General features: G+C 42.0%; 1 protein-coding gene across 1 annotated transcript in view; it reads left to right on the top strand.

The window, feature by feature from the left end:
* Window positions 1-1,008: 1,008 nt before the first annotated feature.
* Window positions 1,009-22,091, top strand: part of LOC134565804 (transcription factor CP2-like protein 1) — a 29,850-nt gene continuing 8,767 nt past the window's right edge. The window contains exons 1-9 of the mRNA XM_063425461.1: window positions 1,009-1,168; window positions 6,006-6,148; window positions 8,061-8,137; window positions 8,528-8,633; window positions 9,232-9,338; window positions 9,551-9,703; window positions 9,846-9,956; window positions 20,312-20,403; window positions 21,789-21,843. Coding sequence (XP_063281531.1) covers window positions 1,086-1,168; window positions 6,006-6,148; window positions 8,061-8,137; window positions 8,528-8,633; window positions 9,232-9,338; window positions 9,551-9,703; window positions 9,846-9,956; window positions 20,312-20,403; window positions 21,789-21,843 — 927 coding nt within the window. The 5' untranslated portion in view covers window positions 1,009-1,085. The remainder of the gene's footprint in view (window positions 1,169-6,005; window positions 6,149-8,060; window positions 8,138-8,527; window positions 8,634-9,231; window positions 9,339-9,550; window positions 9,704-9,845; window positions 9,957-20,311; window positions 20,404-21,788; window positions 21,844-22,091) is intronic.

The raw sequence follows: 22,091 nt of genomic DNA, 5'->3' as shown, positions 1-22,091 counted from the left end.
GCTAATGAAATCTGATTTGGCATTGGAAGCTGTACAAGCCTGCTATATGCAGCTCTATCTGGTATCTTAAATCCAATACAACGACTAAAGAAAGATGTAAGTCATATCACTTGCTGTGCATGCAGGATAATGAACCTGAAGTTTATCCTAAAACATTTCTTGTAAAACTGGTTCATACTGATGTGTTCTCTGTCGACAATCCTCTACATTAACCAACAAGCCTGCTATCTGACACACAAATGTTTCTTTCAGGGTTATCCAAACTAAACTTGGAAATGTAACAAGCTCAAACCAAATGTCACAAACTATTCACCATTAGTCACAATTAGGCTATTTTCTAATAAACTTCTGCCATTTGGTTTTTAATTCACTCCAATTCAGAGTTGTGTGAATAACCATGTCTGTAATGCATTCTAGCAAAACAATAAATAGATTTGTTCATTTAATACTTAATATAATAGAATAAAAAATAACAACTCTGCATATATATGTGTGTGTGTGTGTGTGTGTGTGTGTGTATGCAATATTATCATATCTCAATAAAATAAATTTGCAACTGTACAATACTACATGCAAAAGATATAATAATGATTATAGTGATAATAATAATCATAGATTCATTAAATTGGTGTTTCGCAGAACCCTGGCAATGATAGGATTAAACAACCAGCATCTCACATCCAGTGGGAATGTGTGAAGTATGTACATAGTGTACTTTAAAGTTTAGTGATTGCAGGTTTGCCCCTGTAAGTGTGTTCTTGTTTACATGTAAACACCATTCACTTTGTGATGTCTCTTTGTTTGTGTATGTATACACACCGTCACACATTTATACACACAATTACTAAACCTGAACTCAGGACAAAGACAACCTGAACAGCCAATTAGAGGTAAGAGAAATAGAATCCCAGGTGAGTTTCAACCAATCACAGAAAATTAAATGTCTTTCATTTGCTGTATAAAAAGTGTCTACGCATCCAGGTGTCACAGTATTTACCCTTCTAGGAATATTACACTACTACGTCCTGACTTACCAGGGATTTGTTCACAAGAATTATTGTACTTCTAGGATCTGAGAAGTCACCATGCTGTTTTGGCACAGCCAACCTGACCATTACTGGCCTACACCAGCTGAACATTACCAGAGCCCAACCAGCTCTGTCTACAGGTGAGATAAGTGCAACCCACAATAGGACTAAAATTGATATAGTAGAGGGTCTATGGAGCACAACATGAAGCATCCCTCCATTCTTCATCAAGCCATCCCTCCATCCTTATGGGTACTCATGCAGACAGCCCATTCTTTATGCTTGATGTTGCCTTTGGACCAAACCATGGATCTGAAACTATAGGGTTGATTCTATTATAATAGATACACACACACAGACACTCAGTAGTTCCCAAGCACACACACACTCAGGAGATCACCAGCACACACATAGACACACACTTCATCCCCAGCACACACAGAGACACACACTTCATCACCAGCACACACACATATACACACTACCATTGCAGACGCATATATGTTGGGGGGGGGCAGCATTTCATCCTTGGACCCAGGCCGGCTCTGAGTTTTGGGATTATAATATAGAAGTACCATAATGACTGAACTTTGTACACTTGAACACCCGAAAGATATTTTTATGAATGTTTTGTATTCATTCCTATATCTTATAGTGAATGCCTTATACACAGAGACACCAAAGGACTAAAAGTGGGGCAGTCACCTTGGAAACCAGTAGAAACTGGAAACTGGGTACATTCCATTTGTGACTCCTCCTCTTTTTAATTTTGGTACCATTTTTTGGAACAGAACATTTTGATACATTTTGTCCATTCAGTTCATAGTTTGGGTATTGTGGCCTTGCAGACTTAGATAAAATGTTTTGAAGCTAATAAATGTCTTAAATTCCTACATTCTAATTAATTCATTAACATTTGTTTGTTGAAATTCATAATGATTATTAATTTGTATATGTCAAATAGCACTAGAAATGTGATTCTTTCCATAATTCATCCGAAAACGTGAATTCATTTTACAAATGTTAGATATTTTGTGTTGCATTTAAAGGCAGAGCAAGGATCCTATAAATAGCCCTAAATAAATATTTGCCCAAAATAGGCTGGAAACAAATAATTGGACAATTCATCTAGTTTTCAAACTAGCTATTTTACCATAAAATAATTTTCCTTTCAGTTCTCCAGGTTTTGTGAACATGCCATTTATATCTGAGTGTTACATTTCTCTATTTTTTTCATTATTTGTTATTTTATGAAATGAAAGGTTGTTTTGTTATGTGATTCAATCAGTAGTATCCTTTCAAAAGGTCTTAATACTGGAAAAATCATATAAAGCAATGATATGACTTAAAATGAGCAGAAACCGCGTCAGTAATAACTAATGATCACAATTATAGCCTTAGCTATGTTTGAACATTCAGGTCATATGTTGTCCATCTCATCCTCTATAAAGCAAAAGTACAGAGATATTTAAAGTGACAATATAGGCACCCAGACCACTTCTGCTCATTGAAGTGGTCTGGGTGCATAGTCCCAGGCCCCTTAACCCTGCAAAGATAATAATTGCAGTTTTTTTATAAACTGCAATAATTACTTTGAGGGTTAACTCCACCTCCTTTGGACGCCTAACTGATGCTGGATGTCCTCACGCAATGCATGAGGACATCCAGCGTCATGTATAATGTTTTCCTATGGAGGAAATACTAATCCATGCGCTACTACAGATGGCATCCTCAGGACTTCCCTGGTGTCTAGTGGGTGCACACACTGTGCCTCTGCACTGTGTATGGGCACAGACATCCTGAGTGCCTGCCCCTTGCACTCTCCTCACGTTTGGTGAAGTCCGAGGTCACGGGTCATGTAACTCGCGACATCTGAGTTCCCGAGTTGCAAGGGGAGGGCGAGAGGCAGACAGACAGGATTGTTCTGCCTTCCTCCCCCTTCCAACTATAGGTACAGAAACTGTAAAAGAGAAACATAGCTGTTTCTCAGAAATGGTACTGTTTTAGTTTGCAAAATTGCAAGGGCAGCATCGGTGGGTCTAAATCAGTTCATGAACATGAAGTGATTGTGGTGCTAAGACTGTCCCTTTAATTATGGGATCCCCAATGTCAGCCGGGGTAAGTGCAGGGGATACCATCTGAGGCCTAGGGTAAGTGCAGGTGATTCCATCTGGGTACTGGGGTAAGTGCAGGGGTGCCATCTGGGTTCTGGGGTAAGTGCAGGAGATACCATCTGGGTTCTGCGGTAAGTGCAGGGGATGCCATCTGGGTCCTGGGGTAAGTGCAGAGGGTGCCATCTGGATTCTGGGGTAAGTGCAGGGGTGCCACCTGAGTCCTGGGGTAAGTGCAGGGGATACCATCTGGGTCCTGGGGTAAGTGCAGGGGATACCATCTGGGTCCTGGGGTAAGTGCAAGGGATACCATCTGGGTCCTGGGGTAAGTGCAGGGGATACCATCTGGGTCCTGGGGTAAGTGCAAGGGATACCATCTGGGTCCTGGGGTAAGTGCAGGGGAAACCATCTAGATCCAGGGGTAAGTAAAGGGGTTACTATCTGGGTCCATGGGTAAGTGCAAGGTATCTGGGTGCAGAGCAAGTGCTGGCAATACAATCAAGGTGCCTGAGCAAGTTGCTGGGGGGCAGAGAGATTGCACTCACTGGCAGGATGTTTGGGGGCATATATGGCACTGGCACACTTTTTGGAGGCACATATGGCTTATTGGCACAATATACACATTTTATGAATATACTGCTCTTTGGCATGATATACAGGGTTTATGCATTTAAATGTCATTGGCACGATAAACCTAGTTTACAAAAGTAATGCTTTTTGACATGATATACATATAAGATGTATGCCTGCCCTTAACTACTCATTAACATGATATACCAATTTTACACATTTAAATGTAATTGGCATGATATATCAAGTTTTTGTACTTACTGTTTATTGGCATGGAATACCAAGTTTGTGCATTTACTTTTCATTGGCATGATATACAAGGTCTATGCAATTAATGCATTATTAGCATTCCCTTACTAGGGAATCCTTCAGAACTCCTTTCACTAAATGCTTGCCTGATCGGGAAGATCTCCCCTATTGATTAGTGATGTCCAAGTGTCAAATAGGCAGGACCGTAGCTCCCTGGGTTGTTCTCTAACCACTTTTCACCTCTAAATGCCCAAGTGCATAGAACTTTAATTATGTCTATTCAATTATCTTCGATATCGTCTATCAACTCATCTATTTTTTTGTGTACTTCTGTCTATCGCTGATGTTAAAGGGTGCAGTGGTGTATTTTGGATCTGTGCTGCCCTAGGCATGACGGAAATTGGGCACCCCCTAATTTACATTAGTGCACACACACTTTGACTGACAGACACACACACACTGATTTGACACAAACTGACAGACACATACAATCAGTGACTCACTCACAGACACACACTGACAGACACACAATCACTGACAGACACATAATCACTGACATACACACACAATGACGCAGACACACACTCACTCACTGACACACACACACTCACAGACACACACACTGATAGGCATACACAATCACTCAGACACACACACATTCACTGACAGACAAACTCACTCACAGACACATACTGACAGACACACACAATCACTCAGACACACACAGGCTCCCTTAGTGTTTCTAAACTACTGTTTACTACTTCAAAATTTCCAAGTTTCCCTATGGACGAGCCTCCACTGCATGGCTCCATACCTCCCAAGTATCTCTATTAAGGAGGAAAAGTCCTTATTTTGGACAAAAAAAAAAACCTTCTGTCCCTCTTTTTTCTCGTATTGTTCCTCTTTTTTAGGATTTCCATGTTGTTGGTGTGTGAGTGTATTGTATAACACAATAATGCATCTTGGACGTAAAAACCCAAGGGCAGAGTACAGAATATTTGATAGAGTCCTAACCTCAACATCTGAGGAAAGGGATTTAGGGGTGATTATTTCTGATGACTTAAAGGTAGGGAGACAATGTAATAGAGCAGCAGGAAATGCTAGCAGAATGCTGGGTTGTATAGGGAGAGGTATTAGCAGTAGAAAGAGGGAAGTGCTCATGCCATTGTACAGAACACTGGTGAGACCTCACTTGGAGTACTGTACACAGTACTGGAGACCCTATCGTCAGAAGGATATTGATACCTTAGAGAGAGTTCAAAGAAGGGCTACTAAACTGGTTCATGGATTGCAGGATAAAACTTACCAGGAAAGGTTAAAGGATCTTAACATGTATAGCTTGGAGGAAAGACGAGACAGGGGGGATATGATAGAAACATTTAAATACATAAAGGGAATCAACACAGTAAAGGAGGAGACTATATTTAAAAGAAGAAAAACTACCACAACAAGAGGACATAGTCTTAAATTAGAGGGACAAAGGTTTAAAAATAATATCAGGAAGTATTACTTTACTGAGAGGGTAGTGGATGCATGGAATAGCCTTCCAGCTGAAGTGGTAGAGGTTAACACAGTAAAGGAGTTTAAGCATGCGTGGGATAGGCATAAGGCTATCCTAACTATAAGATAAGGCCAGGGACTAATGAAAGTATTTATAAAACTGGGCAGACTAGATGGGCCGAATGGTTCTTATCTGCCGTCACATTCTATGTTTCTATGATTCTATGATTCTATGAACTCCACACGTCACAGTAATGTGTCTTTCAACTACAATAAATGGGTTTCAAAATCAGTCTGTGTAAATACGATACATTGTTCTTGTTATAATTAACATTTTAGTTGCATAAATTGTTATCACTAAGTGACCTAAAAAAATTTAGAACAGCCCCTACAGCCATACCCCAGCCACACCCCTAAAATTGAAGTGTACGTTTTTGTCCATTTGATAAGTTTAGAGGTATGTGGCTCCTTCCGTGAGCTGCATTATACTATAGATACATTATATATATATTATTAATAATACTAATTATTGTCTTTTCCGTCGCAGGGATTCACTGCAGCTCCCATTTCTGAAGCAGGAAGAGCAAGCACAAAGTACTCCAGTGTTCCCAGCATTTCAATGTGTCCTCTGTGCACCCAGCTCTCCTGCTGTCAAAATACATGAGGAGACACTCACCTACCTCAACCAGGGTAACTTACATTTTGTCATCTGTCTTGACAGTCATGTAATTATAATATCTATTGATAAAGCACACTGGCAGGAAATTTAAACAAGTTATTACAAGCTTAGTAATGAAACCTCAACGCTGTGAAGTTTACATTTTGATATTTTTTTCCCCCACTTTATATAATCTGTCAAATATAATAAATATATTTACACCGTAATGCTAATGTACATTGCATTAAACTAAAATAGCATTATTAAGTCTAAATATAAAGGTTCCATGCAGTGTGTGCATTTTACAGCAGACCAGGGGCTGCCATTATTTCACTGTAACCTGTGCGTTTTGAGGCCTTTGATTACGATATGAAATATCTGTGTTCTGATTGGCTGCTTTGCATTTTCCACCAATCAGAATATTAGCTTACTTTATCTCAGAAAAGTAAGGCTTTCAGCAGCTGTAACATATTCAACAGGTATATTCCATAACTTTAGTCAGTAATATATATATATATATTTATATAAAAAGCTTCCATACTGTCAAAACATGGAAGTCAATCCATCATAATCACTCCGGATAGACTCAAAGATACAAAGATGGGTGCTATCGTTGCCTCTGAAAGTCAACACAGACATGGGAGAATTATGGGTCAGTCTATCGCAAACTGAAGTGGATAAATGGATGCCATTAAACTTGGACTCCATCTTGTCCCTATTTATGGAGTGTTATTAACCCCTTAAGGACCAAACTTCTGGAATAAAAGGGAATCATGACGTGTCAGACATGTCATGTGTCCTTAAGGGGTTAAAGTTATGCTAAATTTTAATTAAGGAACTTTCACAATAGATTCTCCAAAACATGCATAGCAATCTCCTTGTCGATTTTGGAAGAAGTTACACATTAACAGAGTGTAACACGTGTGCAATGTACTAAAAGGGTTAAATAAAGACCTATTAATGTATCTGATACATATGTTGGTGCCAGCCATTTATACCTGTATAATAAACAGATTTGAATTCTAATAAATAAAATTGCAATGCTATCATGCTCTAAATTAAGTGAATGAAAACACCATCTAGATTTTGTGACCGGTCCTTACCGGAGCCAGCGTTAGTACAAACATTCTAAAGTTTTGTATACACTAGATAAACATTGATATGCATTAGCTCTATGTTTACACAACATATTGCCAATGAACTCCAATCTTGATATTCTGCATTTTACACAAAAATCATGTTACACTATTACCTAATTTCAAGTACAGTACTTCATTTTACACCATTACCTAAAAACACAAATCTGTATTCTAAAGCTTTTGAAAAACAAAAATGAATATCCTCAGTAATACTGTGCCTTAGATCAGTTCTGGTGTTGTGACCCTTAGGGGGTAAAACAGGGTCCTATTTCATAATAGGTTTTAGGATCAGACATCAAAAGAAAAAAAAATCTGGATTACCTAAATAGATTGTGTTTATCGTCAAACTGTTTCTGTCTGTGTCAAACATCAGAGGGAGAAACAGACTCAATATCTCACAAGTCTTTGTCTGTACCAAAACATTTGAGGTGGAGAACTGGACTCATATCTCTTAGGTCACTGTTGATCAACTTTCTCAAAATGGCGGAAGCATCCCATTCAAAAGTAATATAGGCGCGGTGGAACAAAACAGGCTACATTGACTTATGATTATGATGGTTAAATAAGAAAGGGGGGGTGGGGGGGAGCCATTTGTTGTTAGAGTCAAGGTAGTGTATTAAAGCAAACATTGTGGGCACACTTTACCCAGAAATCAGCCCTACGTTAGTACACACAATAATGCTCAAGTATATGTGGCATTTGGATTTATCATGGTAGTAGGACAGACGTTTTGTGCCGGCTTTAATTTTTACATGTTTACATATTGTACTGACCAATCATTTTGCTTTGCTTTGATTGGCTGCAGGTCAGTCGTATGAGATCCGCATGTTAAGTAACTGGAAAGGAGTTGGAGATATGCCAGAGAGCCGTAGGTTTCTCAAGGTGAGGACTTCATGTATTATTTATACTGTGTTTTACTTAGATGTGTTCATTTAACATTATTTACAGGCATGGGGTTTCTGGCCATGTTTATTTTTAAGGCATATAGCTGTAATGTATCAATATAGATGATCAGAGTTAATCAAATAATGGGCAGTGCCATCCTACCTCGTTGCCCTTACCATGTTCTAGAGAGAGGGAGCAAGCAAAGGGCAGACCTCATGTCCCTTTCAATGCTGTACAGCTATTATCAGTAGAAGAAGGTTCTAAATGAATAAAACAATTCACATACCTGGTAAACGCTGTCATTGCCGTGCATAATGTTATTAAAACAATTTGGATTTCATAGAAAACTACCTGTGTAACTCTCTCACCTCTTTTTCCACTTCACAGACTGTGGCTCGAGTGATTTTTCATGACAGACGCCTACAATATAGTGAGAAACAGCAGCTGGAGAGATGGCAGTGGAGTCATCCAGGGGATCGAATCTTGGACATAGGTACATATATAGTGCTTCGATGAAAAACAGATTTAAGAAAAGAGAGTGACACCTATATCATCCTGTGACTGCTATTTACACCAGTTTATTAAAGAGAAAATGACCACTTAAAATGCAACTACATATTTTTCCACTATTCCCCAAGTCTCTGAGGCCTCAATGTCCCCCCAATATATTGCTTGGGCATCCGGTCCCCCCCCCCCTTTTTTAACCTTTTATTCCTTAGCACCAACAGCACTGAGTGAACTGCTTTTAATTCACAACCTGGTTGCAGACAGTCAGAGAAACTTGGAAACAGGTAGTGATCGCCTAACTATATGTATTTCTGGGTGTCCTCTCCTTCTAATGCAGGTTCCTTTGTAGTTTAGATTATTCAATACTGTCATTAGCTGAGCTGTGTACATACACTTGATAAGGAAGTCTTTTTCTGGAGTGAGGGGGCGTGGCTAAAGAGGCAGACTTATCATGCAGCATTATGCAAAACATTTATTTATCTAATGCAAAAACCATAAAGATTTCAGCATGCAAAGAATAATGGCTAATGACTAGTTTCCATATTTATGGCATACTGAGCTTTACACTTTGTTGTTTCTTGCAGATGTCCCGCTGTCGGTAGGTGTGATAGATCCACTGGTAAATCCAAGTACCCTGAACACCATTGAGTTCCTGTGGGACCCAAGCAAAAGAACATCTGTATTTATCCAGGTAACTTGGGGCAAAGCTTTGGTAGGAAGTGACATGTGTTGTGGAGGGTGGTAGAAGTCTTTGAAAACACCCAAAGGTGTAAAAAAAAAAAGCTTTCTCAAGAAGAAAGTAGACCAGAATGCCATAGTTAGAATTGTATTGTTAGAACCCTGTGTTTGTTGGGATCTCGATATATATGTGATAGTGGGCATCTATCACTCTCTCTACTTCAGGTTAACTGCATCAGCACAGAGTTTACACAGAAAAAGAATGGAGGTGAAAAAGGGGCCCCTTTCCGGATCCAGTTGGACACCTTCAGGGGAGAGTCCGAGGGTAGCTTTACAGAACATCTCTATTCAGCAAGCTGCCAAGTCAAAGTGTTTACGGTATGTTAATGATAAAGTGATATTATATATTTTTCGAAACCTCACTCACATCATTTCCATTTATATTTCTTCTTCTCTCCCATCTAACTGTCCTATTATACAGCCCTCTCCACCTATTAACTCTCTCTCTTTTCTTTGCTAGCCAAAGGGTGCAGATCGCAAGCTGAAGACAGACCGTGAGAAGGTGGAGAAGCGCTCTGCTCTAGATCGCGAGAAGTACCAAACACCTTGTGAAACTACCATTATGACTGAGGTACATGGGGGACATTTCAAGCATACGCCATTTTCTTGCATGTAACACTGATTTTTCACACATTAAACACTGGTGCCTTTTTTCTGCCCTTTTTGTAGTGTTCCAAAATAATCTGTCTTCCTGCCACTTATGTCAAGTATTCATCTTTTGAATTTTTTGCTCCTTTTTTCCCTGATGATTTTACCATTGATTGCATTCACAAAACAAGGAAAAAATACTAATATTAGTAACATAGGCGTGCGCAGCCTATTGTATATGTATATATATGTGTGTGTGTGTGTGTATGTATATATATATATATATTTGTGTACGGGATTATGGAAGGGGCGCACATTAAAACTGTGTGTAATTTTAATATATGAGAGTCGGTTGAGGTGTGCCGAAACCGACGTGAGGTTAGGCCTGCAAAAGAGGGCCCACCCAGGTATAATGATATATGAAAAGGGTGTGGTGGGAGGGAATTTCCGAAATCGTCGCAGACAGGTGAGTGGGGGGAACGCAGGGTTTAAATAGGCATGAAATCCCTCCCACAATTTCAGGCATAACGCCTTCTATTTGTGTACGGGATTATGGAAGGGGCGCACATTAAAACTGTGTGTAATTTTAATATATGAGAGTCGGTTGAGGTGTGCCGAAACCGACGTGAGGTTAGGCCTGCAAAAGAGGGCCAAAAAGTGTGTGACATTTATTAGACATAACAAATCACTTAGACATATTATAGAAAGCGAGCCTGATTTCTTTCTGGATTTGGAATGTACCGGTTGTATGCCGAGGACTTCCAGCGACCTATCTTCTCTACGAGACGAGTTGGAACTGGATAACTTGAGGCTGCTGTGGCGGCCCTAACACGGAATGAATGTATCGAGAAGGAATTTTGGATTGAGGCCAAGACTAACAAACGAGGAGCGAATGTATGGCATGAACTGTTTGAGAGATGTGGCAAAATTGTACGAGCAACCATTATAATCGGAACGCATTTAGCATCTTGAACCGCATACAATACTTACACATATCGTAAGCCGTAGAGTACGTTTGCTTAGTATTAGTGGACAAATCTTACCTGCATAGACTCTAACTTCAGGCATGATTGATACCTTTTTTGACCGGCAGAGGCAATCTGGACTGCGAGTTCTTTTATCTCAACCGTTACGTTTAAGCAAGGTCCGACTTCAGGACTTCGGAAGTGGCTAAAGCGGAGGAAACTGCAGGGGAACTTGGGACGTCAGGGTTAGCGTTTATTAAAGAAAATACGATACCTGGAGCTAGTTCTTGTAGCATGCTGTGAGGATGAAGGAAACGTAATAAGTTTGAAATAATGCAAAACTCAGAGGCTCATTGAGCTTTCTCGTGTAGTAGAGCTGCTAGCTAATGGGAACCAATAGGTGAAGATAAGGACTATCCCGTAAGAGTTGAGGCCGTGCCGGTAGCCCTGTGTTTGAGAGAAGCCCTACCTACGACTTAGGCCATGTGGACTTGTACCATCTAAGCGCGGCAGGGTATTAACCTCTTGTGGAGAAGCGTTAACCTAACCGAACACGTGCGATTGCCTGCATTAAACCATAGCGAAAAAGGACTGTAACGGGCGCCTGATGAAACTGCCGTGACGTGAATCGAAGAATAGAGTGCAAAGCCGTGACCCACCGTAGGGAAATGTTTGCACGAGAGAGGAACCTGAAGAGGAGCTTTGACGAGATTTGAAGACGATATGTGTTCGTATAGCGAGTACCCTATAGCAGTTACTTGGTAGGCATGAGATCGTGAAAGATTGTACAACAGGATGCATGAGGTGTGACGCCTTAAATTAAAACATCCAGCATGACCGAAAGTAACTCCCGATGGACTGCTTAAGCCTACATAAAGAGAAGCGTGAACAACGACAAATGCGTGACAAGTGAATTGGTTGCGCATGGAGGACCCTGTGAATGTCAGGCGTGCAGACAAGTCCCAATTAGTAGATTAAGGATTCGAAAGGTATTTGTCTGGCCAAAAATGGAGGCTGGGTGATGCCTCGATGTTCGACATGAAACAAGTGGGAATACTGAGCACCCGGTCCCATCAGATCGCTAGAGCTTATCCTGCATTGCTTGTATAAGCGACGCCGACGTGGAAATTGAGTGATAGTATGAATCGATAAACGGTAAATCAGAACTCAATATACCAAAGTGCCCCCCAAAACGTCGTGAAGAAATAAACGGTAAATCCGTAATACATGAGACCGGAAGCAGACACTGTGCGTCACGTCAGCGCCTGGAGGACCCGACGATGGCCCAATACGAGGCCAAATCCGAACAACGTGCAAAGTGGAGGGCAACGTGAGACCCAACAAACCAAGTCGACTAAATATAAGAAAGAAATGCCTGAAACAAGTTGTTGGAGGAACCGCTGGACTTGGAGTCTCCTAGCTTGGTTTGGACGCGTAGCGTACGTGGTACCTAAGGATCGCCAGTGAGCGATAGGTTGGGTAAAATACGTGTAGGTATCCACGTACTGCAAGAACTAAGCATCTAGCAGACCCATTGCCCGTAAGAGATAACGCATTGAAAGCGTCGGAGTAGCCGAGTACGATAGTTCAGAAATACCGTTTGCATCAATGTAGGAGAATGACATGCGCGAACGAAACTAAGGCGGGAAAAAAGCGCTAGGATACCTGAAGTGGTTATGGGATCTAGAACAGTGAGTATGCTTGACGGGTCCGGGGTGTGCCGCCCCCCTCCCAGCTGACTAGGAGCGCAAGCGCGTGTGTGTGCTGGCCGACTAGCTAGTGCCGCGATGCGGCGAAACGATTACACTAGGTTGGTGACAGGTGAGGCCCTGCTAGTTGCCAAGCGGCTTGAGAGGCTCTATCTATGCGTTGGCGTGAGGGGGTAGCGTGGCCACTGAATGAGGTGGCGGGGTGACGGCCTCTCGGTGACAGTTAAACACAAGATAGAATGGGAGTGACAGATGAGGCCCTCTCTATGCCACAATGCGAGGCGACTAACTATGATTTGGCCCGGGGGGCAAAGTACCTCCGAGTATGAGGATGGGTGTTGGCCTCGCGGGACCACTAACCTATGGCAAAGAAGCCAGGGGAAATAACGACTAGTGGGCATCTAGGAACCTAACGGCCAGCGGTTGCTAACTAAGACGGATGGGAAGACAGGGAGAGAGGACATACCAGTGAACGAAACGTGGGTGGTAATGAGTTAGGATCGTACTGCTTGCCCGATACTGGAGCGCCCTGTGAGCGTGACAGAGTCCAGACGGTCGGGACGTTTAAACTAGAATGTGCGTATAAACGTAGGTATGGCCCTCGGGGCTCGTGGTGCCATGTCGTGGCCTTGTAGTGCAATGCGATACGAGATCATTCAAGTATACATATATTTATATAGATTTTTTTTTTTTTTTTTGGGGCGCGGATCATGGTCATGGTACCAGTAAAACGCGAACCTGCCTGTGCTGAGGCCTGTTCGCCAGAACTGCTATACCAACCTAAACTCACTCGTCTAGTAACATGTGTGCCCGCCAGCGTAGGTGAACAAGGCAGGGTAATCAGACAATGATAGGACTTAATGCAACGCTGAATGTGAAAGGATCAATAAATAGGGAAGTAATATAATGCGCGGCATAACTGTCGAGTATGCAAAGCTGTGCGTCTACAAGTGCGTGTTGATGAGTGTAAGGCGTGCATGACAGTCAGAGCATCTGCGATTATACTGAGGACGACCAACAACAAAGATGACCCTGAGAGTGCCCTACCCATTCATTTGAAAGAGATCTGACTTTCACACCAACTCAAACTCACTTGAATTCTCCAAACGTATTCGGACCTTAAGAGCATAGTGACTTAGTCCCTATAAAAAAAACAAAAAAAAAAAAAAAAAACGCTGCACAGGATTCAACATATCAGCTTCATGGAAACAACTGTGGAAACAGTACCAGCACTGCAAGGGTTAATATATATCCTGCGAAAGGACAGCAGATGGGCTGAAAAACCGAACTTGACAAATTACCTGCAGCCCTGTTGGCTATGTAACGTGGTAGTAATGACCTAGACGGCCCATCCCACGCACCATCATAACTTTGCAACTCATTTTACTTGAGGCCTCACAGTCATTATTGTTACCCGTTCTGCTGATATTCTTTCATGCAGCTGGGATACAAATAATTCCACCGTGAATCCAGAACTAGTGATGTGCTCAGAGCAACATTAGGTTGTACTCGGGTCAGAAAGCGGTCTAGAACTGCTGTGATTCGTAAGAATCATATATATATATATATATATACACATCCACATTTGCGATAACCAGAAATAAAAACACGTGTCCATAAAAGTATCTCGACGGGAAGAGAACAGCCATAAACTCTGCCAAGTAGAAGAGCGCTGTATGACTGCCCGAGTTCAAATGAATGTATCAACATATCCAGCTGTTGGATAATGAAAAACCTAACAGACGATGGATTGGGGGGGGGGGGGGGGGATCGAAAATAGCGAGAGAGAGACATGGGATGTATCAAAAACAGTGAGAGAGACATAGAAGCAGAACGGCCTTCCTCATTTGCAATCTTATAGCCCACAGATTACCAGACAAACAGTATAAGTATTTAAATGTGCGCGCTTCAGAAAGGGAAACATAAGGCATTTATTACAAATGAATACCGAATAAATTAGCTTTGAGAGACCATGAAATAATTGCTGAAAAAGTTTGGGCTGTAGTGCAAACAGGAGGGGACTCAGACGTTAATGGGTAACGTATACTGCTTCTGCTGTTCCCCCGGGGTTCAAGCCACAGGTGTGTCACGTTATCACAACGGGAAAAAGGCAGATGAAATGGAGAATATTCTTTGAAAAATATTTGCCACTACATGACCCGAACATTAAACTTTATGGCACTCGCGAGAAAGTGGCCGGAAAATACAACACTCTTATCCCATTCAGGCATACAATCTCTGCTAATAGAAATACATGAAGCCAAATATATACATAACTATATGTACATGTGAGTGTGATGATAGTTGCACAACGCTGGCTGAGTGTAACGATAGGTGCACGATGCTGGCTGAGCGTAATGGTAGTTGCACGATGCTGCCGAGTATTAACTGGAAACAGTTAGCGGTTGTAACGGAACGTATGCGCAAAAGGAAGATATTTCGAATAGACTTACGGTTTGTATGAGATCGACGAATGGCTTCCGCACGTGTGAAAAGATACTCACGAAAAACCCGGCGGCCCGTGCACGCGCGTCGCGGCAGAATGACGTCGGAGGTCTGTGAAAACGGAAATGAAAGCGAATTTCCGAAATCGTCGCAGACAGGTGAGTGGGGGGAACGCAGGGTTTAAATAGGCATGAAATCCCTCCCACAATTTCAGGCATAACGCCTTCTATATATATATATATATATACAGTGGTGTATCCTGGTTTTGTGCTGCCCTAGGCAGAACAAAACTCAGGCGCCCCCCCCCCCCCCCGCGCGCCACCCCCACCCAACCTTTACCCCGCCCCGCATTCTAAATACACACACACACATTCACTGACAGATACGCATACACTAGCTAACAGAAACACACACTTGCTAACAGAAACACACACACTAATAGACAAACTCACACTCAGTAACAGACAAACTCACTCACTAACAGACACTCACTAACAGACACACACTAACAGACACACACTCACTCACTAGCAGACACAAACTAGCAGACACACACACTCACTAACATACACACACACTCACAGGCAAACACACACACACAGTCAGACACACACACACTCACAGGCAAACACACTAACAGACACACACTAACAGACACACACACACACACTAACAGACACACACACACTCACTAACAGACACACACACTCACACTCACTAACAGACACACACACTCACACACTCACACTCACTAACAGACACACACACACACTCACAGACACTCACATTAACACTTTTTTTTTTTTTACTTTAACCCCCCAGCCTCCTTACCTTTGGGAATGCTGGGGGGGGGGGGCTTCTTTTTTCCCTGGTGGTCCAGTGGCTTTTTTTTTTTACTTTAACCCCCCCAGCCTCCTTACCTTTGGGAATGCTGGGGGGGGGACCTTCTTTTTTCCCTGGTGGTCCAGTGGCTGCTGGGCGGTCGGGCGGCGCTGCTGGGCGGGCGGCGAGGGAGCACTTCCTTTGAGCTGTCTGCTCAGCTCCCTCGCGCGCCGCACAGTGAGGCTGGGAGGCGGAGCCGGAATATGACGTCATATTCCGGCTCCCAGCCTCACTGTGCGGCGCGCGAGGGAGCTGAGCAGACAGCTCAAAGGAAGTGCTCCCTCGCCGCCCGCCCAGCAGCGCCGCCCGACCGCCAAGCAGCAGCCCAGCATGTCTGTTAGCCGCAAGGCTAACAAGACATTTGCCTTGGGCATTTGGGGGGCGGCTTTTTTTGCCGCCCCCTGGAAAATGCCGCCCAAGGCAAATGCCTTGTTTGCCTCGCGGGTAATACGCCCCTGTATATATATACACACACACACATACATACACTGCTGTGTGTGCTGTGTGAGGGTGGTGTGAGGGTGCTGGTAGTGTGATTTGTGTGTGAGGGTGCTTGTGTGTGTTTGTGAGGGTGATGTTAGTGTACTGTGTTTGAGGGTGCTGTTTGTGTGTGAGAGTGCTGTTTGTGTGCTGTGTGTGAGGGTACTGGTAATGTGCTGTGTGTGTGTGTTGTTAGGGTCCTGTTATTGTAATGTGTGTGGGTGTTGTGTGTTTGTGATGGTACTGTTAGTGTGCTGTGTGTGGGTGTTGTGTGTTTGTGAGGGTACTGTTAGTGTGCTGTGTGTGAGGGTGCTGTTTTTGTGCTGTGTGTGTGAGGGTGCTGTTAGTGTACTGTCTGTGGGGGGGTGCTGTTAGTGTACTGTGTGTGTGTATGTGGGTGCTGTGTGTGTGTGTGGGTGCTGTGTGTGTGTGCGCTGTGTGTGGGTGCTGTGTGTGTGTGTGTGTGCTGTGTGTGTGTGCGTGTGTGTGTGTGCTGTGTGTAAGGGTACTGGTAGTGTGCTGTGTGTGTGTTTGTTAGGGTCCTGTTAGTGTGCTGTGTGTGGGTGCTGTTTGTGTGCTGTGTGTGGGTGTTCTGTGTTTGTGATGGGTGCTGTATGTGTGCTGTGTGTGGGTGTTGTGTGTTTGTGAGGGTACTGTTAGTGTGCTGTGTGTGAGTGTTGTGTGTTTGTTTGTGAGTGTGCTGTTTGTGTGCTGTGTGTGTGAGGGTGCTGTTAGTGTACTGTGTGTGTGTGTGGGTGCTGTGTATGTGTGGGTGCTGTGTGTGGGGGGTGCTGTATGTGTGTGTGGGTGGAGTGTGTGTGTGTGCTGTTTGTGTGCTGTATGTGTGTGTGTGGGGGGGGTGCTGTGTGTGGGGTGCTGTGTGTGTAAGAGTGCTGTGTGTGGGGGGGGTGCTGTATGTGTGTGCTGTTTGTGTGACGTATGTGTGTGGGTGGGTGCTGTGTGTGTGAGGGTGCTGTGTGTGATGTATGTGTGTGATGTATGTGTGAGGGTGATGTGTGTGTGTGGGGGTGCTGTGTGTGTGTGTGCTGTGTGTGGGGGTGCTGTATGTGTGTGCTGTTTGTGTGATGTACGTGTGTGTGTGCTGTATGTTTGGGTGATTTGTGGAGGTGGAGGTGGGGTCAGATTAGTTAATAAAGATCCCCCCTCCCTTCTTACATTATGTAGGGAGGGGGGATCCTTTCTGCCTTCCTTGGTGGTCCAGTGGTGAGTGAACTCTAGCCTGCGGGGCTAGAGTTCACTCTCGCAAAATCTGAGCGTTGCCGCGGCAACCCTCAGATCTCGCGAGAGGAACCCGGCGGAGCTGCCGGCAATAGCTCCCCTGGTCCTCTCCTGCCTCCCTCACTGCCTGTGGGTCGGTGAGGGGAGGCTTAGAGCAGAGCCGGCACTCGGATAGCGCCGCCTCTGCATGAGCGGACAGGGGAGATCCTGAGATCCCAGGCACACCCTGTGCACACGCCTATGATTAGTAAGGGAAAAAATAAGATTTCGCAATTTGAAGGATCATTTCTAGTCTAGACAAAAAAAAATAACGTAATATTTTTTTTTTTTACCTCTGCCAAAATCTGCCATTCTGACATTGGTGGCAAAATTGGTTAGAAACAACAGGCACATATTTGCATTTATTTTTTTATGCAATGGAAGCTTCATATTTGTAACTTCGATTGAACCAAAAAAGAAACAAAATTATACCGGAAAATAAAATGAGGTGCAGTAAGGAATAAAAAAGTGAATAAATATGAACAAAGAGGAAAAGGACTAGAAAAACAGCCAAAAGCGTTAAAACAACACTATTCATGTAAAATCCCAATTGTACAGATTTCCCCACTATTGGGGCATTATTTACCTTTAGTATTTCAAACCTATTCATTGTCTGAGTTTAGTCTTTTTTTTGTCATGCACAGCAGAGATGTTTATTTAATTTACCTTTTGATGTAGGCTGACAATGTTCATTTGAATGTAAAAAAAAAAAAAGTCTCTGTTGTGCCAGACAATAATACAAGGAATAACTCTCATCATGAAAGTTCAACTCTGCCATAGTTATTTACTAAGGGGAGCGTAGGGATTTTGAAGAGAATTTAAAGGGGTTTTACTTTAAAGGACAAAACAAAAGAAGCAGGGAAAAATGATCAATGTTGACTATTATTACAATTATTATATAGCGGCAACATATTCCACAGTGCTGTACAATAAGTAAACAAGACAAACATTTAAAAAAACATGTCTGAAATATGGGAAACAGCAGGTGAAGAGGATTCTGCCCAAACAAACGTCCAATCTAAACAATACTACCGGTTCAGGTACTGGGGCCCTAATTTAGAAAAAAAAAAAATTGACTTTGATTTCCCCCAAAAATTCACATCAGTTAAAACTTTGCAGTTCAAGTGCAAATAAGAGGATACAAAAAAAAAATACAATTGAATGCGATACACTAATAAGAGCATAGTTTAGATTGCAAGCTCATTTGGGCAAGGACCTCTTCACCTACGCTTCCCGTATGTCAAATGTGTTTTGTCAGAATTAATTGTTTGTCTTGGTTTATCTTTTGTACAGTGCTGCGAAATTTGTTGGCGCTTTATAAATAATTGTAATTGTGAGGGCTGCCTGTGACCCCCCCCCAGGTTACCGACAATTCATTTCCCATGATCCTCTTTGAAACATCTTTAAAATGGCTGCATCAGGCAGGATTGCCAAGTCAGCTATTTTTGTTTTGTTTTTTTTCCTTCTACATGTCAGTTCACTTTGCAGTCAGGTGTAACATCAAAATATGTAAAAATCCCTTTGTTGCTGAAGAACTATCAATTAATTAATCTTGGAATTTTAGATTGCATAAATATTAAATTAGATTTATTTAATTTCCCTCAAGCAACATAGGCTGTCTATATTCTGTTGAGCAACACTTTTCGGTTGATAACCTGTAGACTGTAAGCTCATTTGAGCAGGGCCCTCTTCAAACTATCGTTCCTGTAAGTTTTCTTGTAATTGTCCTATTTATAGTTAAATCCCCCCTCTTCTAATATTGTAAAGCGCTACGGAATCTGTTGGCGCTATATAAATGGCAATAATAATAATAATACTAATAATAACAGCCTGCCTGGTGGTCTTATGTTATAAAAAAAATGCTGGTTTGGCAGCCTTTTCCCTTGCCCTATAGAAAGTCCTTGCAATTAGACAGCTTTTATTTTAACCCCTTAAGCAAAACAATCACATTTTAGTTCCTGAACAATCTGGTTCTATCTTGCTTCCATGATTCTACTCTGTTATGGAATGTCTCACATGTTGGTATCAACAAGACTCTACAGAGCTGCTAATGGTGGATAAACACGGTATTTCATCTTGACTTTGTGTCTGGATAGTAAAAATCCATATAGCAACACAGAATACCATTGTTCCTTACGGTGTTAAATGTGACATATCCACTGACGCAATCAACATTAACAGGGAAAATATCACATCTTGAATTGTACCTATTTTCCAGTTTATCGAGAGTTCATCGATGCTTGGTTAAAGGCCAGATTTAAAAATACATAGCAAATTTTTATTTAAACGACGCACATTAAATCACACGCTTTCCTATCTTTTCTTTCGATCTGACCAAGCACTACAAATGCTGTCTTTTATATTGTGTTTTGTTCAGCCACAATTCTTTTCCACAAGTGGCTGTCCCTTAGACATGCTTAACTATCTAGGCTTGGAAAACCAACCTGATGACAGGAAAGAGTAATAATATTTTTGCTGAACATACAGTAGGGAAGATGGACATATCTCCAAAATGGCTGCCGTTCATATGACACAAATTCCACTTGACGTGTTCTAAGGCAAACTCCTACCTTTTGCAGTGTACTCCTTGGCCAGAAATTGATACATCTAGGAGTCCCTGCAGTACCCCTGGACTGAACTCCCCAAATAACTTCAAAATTACCCCAGAGAGGTAAGTCAAAATTGAGAGAAGTTATCAACGACTTGTGATATGTCCAGATTTTTAGTGTGATTGGCAGATGCATCCACTACACAAACACAGACACTGCATCCACTACACACACTGCATTCACTTTCCTCGCACACTCTCTCTATATCCACTATACACGCACACACACCTTGCATCCACTATAAAGACACACTGCATCAACTTTACTTATCCTTGTGGGCGCACTCGGGGGCAAGCCATGGGGGCCCAGGCTTCGAACTGTGTAAAGAGGCCCAAGTATTGGTAGCCCTGCTTATATATATATATATATATATATATATATATATATATATATATATATATATCAGAGAGTGTTATTCACAAATTAATAACTATATAAAAAAAAAAACTTTTATTCCACAATGGTTAAAAACAGGATGAACGTTTCAGTCCCAAATAGGGACTTTCCTCAGGATCATAGACATACAGATTGGATGTTGGAGCCCTGGTAGTGCACCCGGCCACCTTGTCTATATGCAGCCTGAGTGCAAGGGATTCCAGTATATATATATATATATATATATATAAACTATTTACTTGATATAAATGAAGACATGTAGCATTTATTTGCATTTTTTCATCGGGGTATATCTAAAAACAGTTTGCAAAAGCTGTAGATCTCTTGTCTGCAGTGTTTGCAAGAACTCCCCTTCTAGACTTTAGACTTTCTTCGGCTGTCTAATCACAGACTACCCAAAGCAACTCCATGAGAAATCTTTGCAAAGCCCGTGCTCTCAGCAACTGCCTGCCTCTTGAGTTCATCTGCACTAAGCTAAACAAACCTGGAAGTAAGAGGATCAGTTGTCTGACTGACAAGAAAAGGGTTTACCAAGGTGAATTTCATAAAAAAAAAAATGCTAATTTCTACTGAAATCTGCACTTTGTGTCAAATGAAAAAAAAAGAGGACACCCTTCAAAGTGCTTTAGGTGTGTGGAGTGTCCCTTTAAACAGACAATATTGTATCTAAGGAGCCCTGAAATATTTACGTATTTTTCTTCATAAGCCTTATTAACTAAAACGGCGATATAGTATCATCGGGGATATCCAGAAGTTCCATCCCCAGCTGCTGTGTAAATGAGAGGTTTATTCGATTGTAATCTTGGGCCAAAAATAGCTGATTTGAGAAATTTCTCCAAACCAGCTATAGTTACAGCTAAACTATTTTAGGCTACATTTTGCAGCTGGATTTTAATTTTCTGCCATTTAGTGTATAGCGTATGGACCCTTGAACATAAAAAAAAAAAAAACACAAAAAAACCCACAGTGCTAAATGGAAATGCTGAAACTAAATATACAGACTTTATGATAAACATTAAACTACGGTATATACTTTTTTGTTTACTCCCAGGATCTGTGCTTCTCCTGTTTGTGCCTCAGATAGCTCTACAGAATGTGCTGGGGAGGTAAGTGTGAGTTACCGATAGACTCAAGAGCTCGCTATCAAGGAAACCTCTGTATATCCGCAACAGAAATATATCCTATGTGGAATGTCTTATCGATGTTCATCCTGTCACTGTCAAACAGCCCCTCATTCTCTTTACAAATTAACTCTAACTGCAACTTTCCTTTAATTTTCTCTGACCATCACTTGCAAATTCCCTTTACTTCCTTTTGTCTCAAATCCCCATTATATTCTTTAGATTATAAACTC

The sequence above is a fragment of the Pelobates fuscus genome, chromosome 6, assembly GCF_036172605.1.
Source record: "Pelobates fuscus isolate aPelFus1 chromosome 6, aPelFus1.pri, whole genome shotgun sequence".
Lineage (NCBI taxonomy): Eukaryota > Metazoa > Chordata > Amphibia > Anura > Pelobatidae > Pelobates > Pelobates fuscus.
The sequence above is the reverse complement of the archived record's forward strand: the minus strand, read 5'-3'. Positions and strand labels throughout refer to the sequence as shown.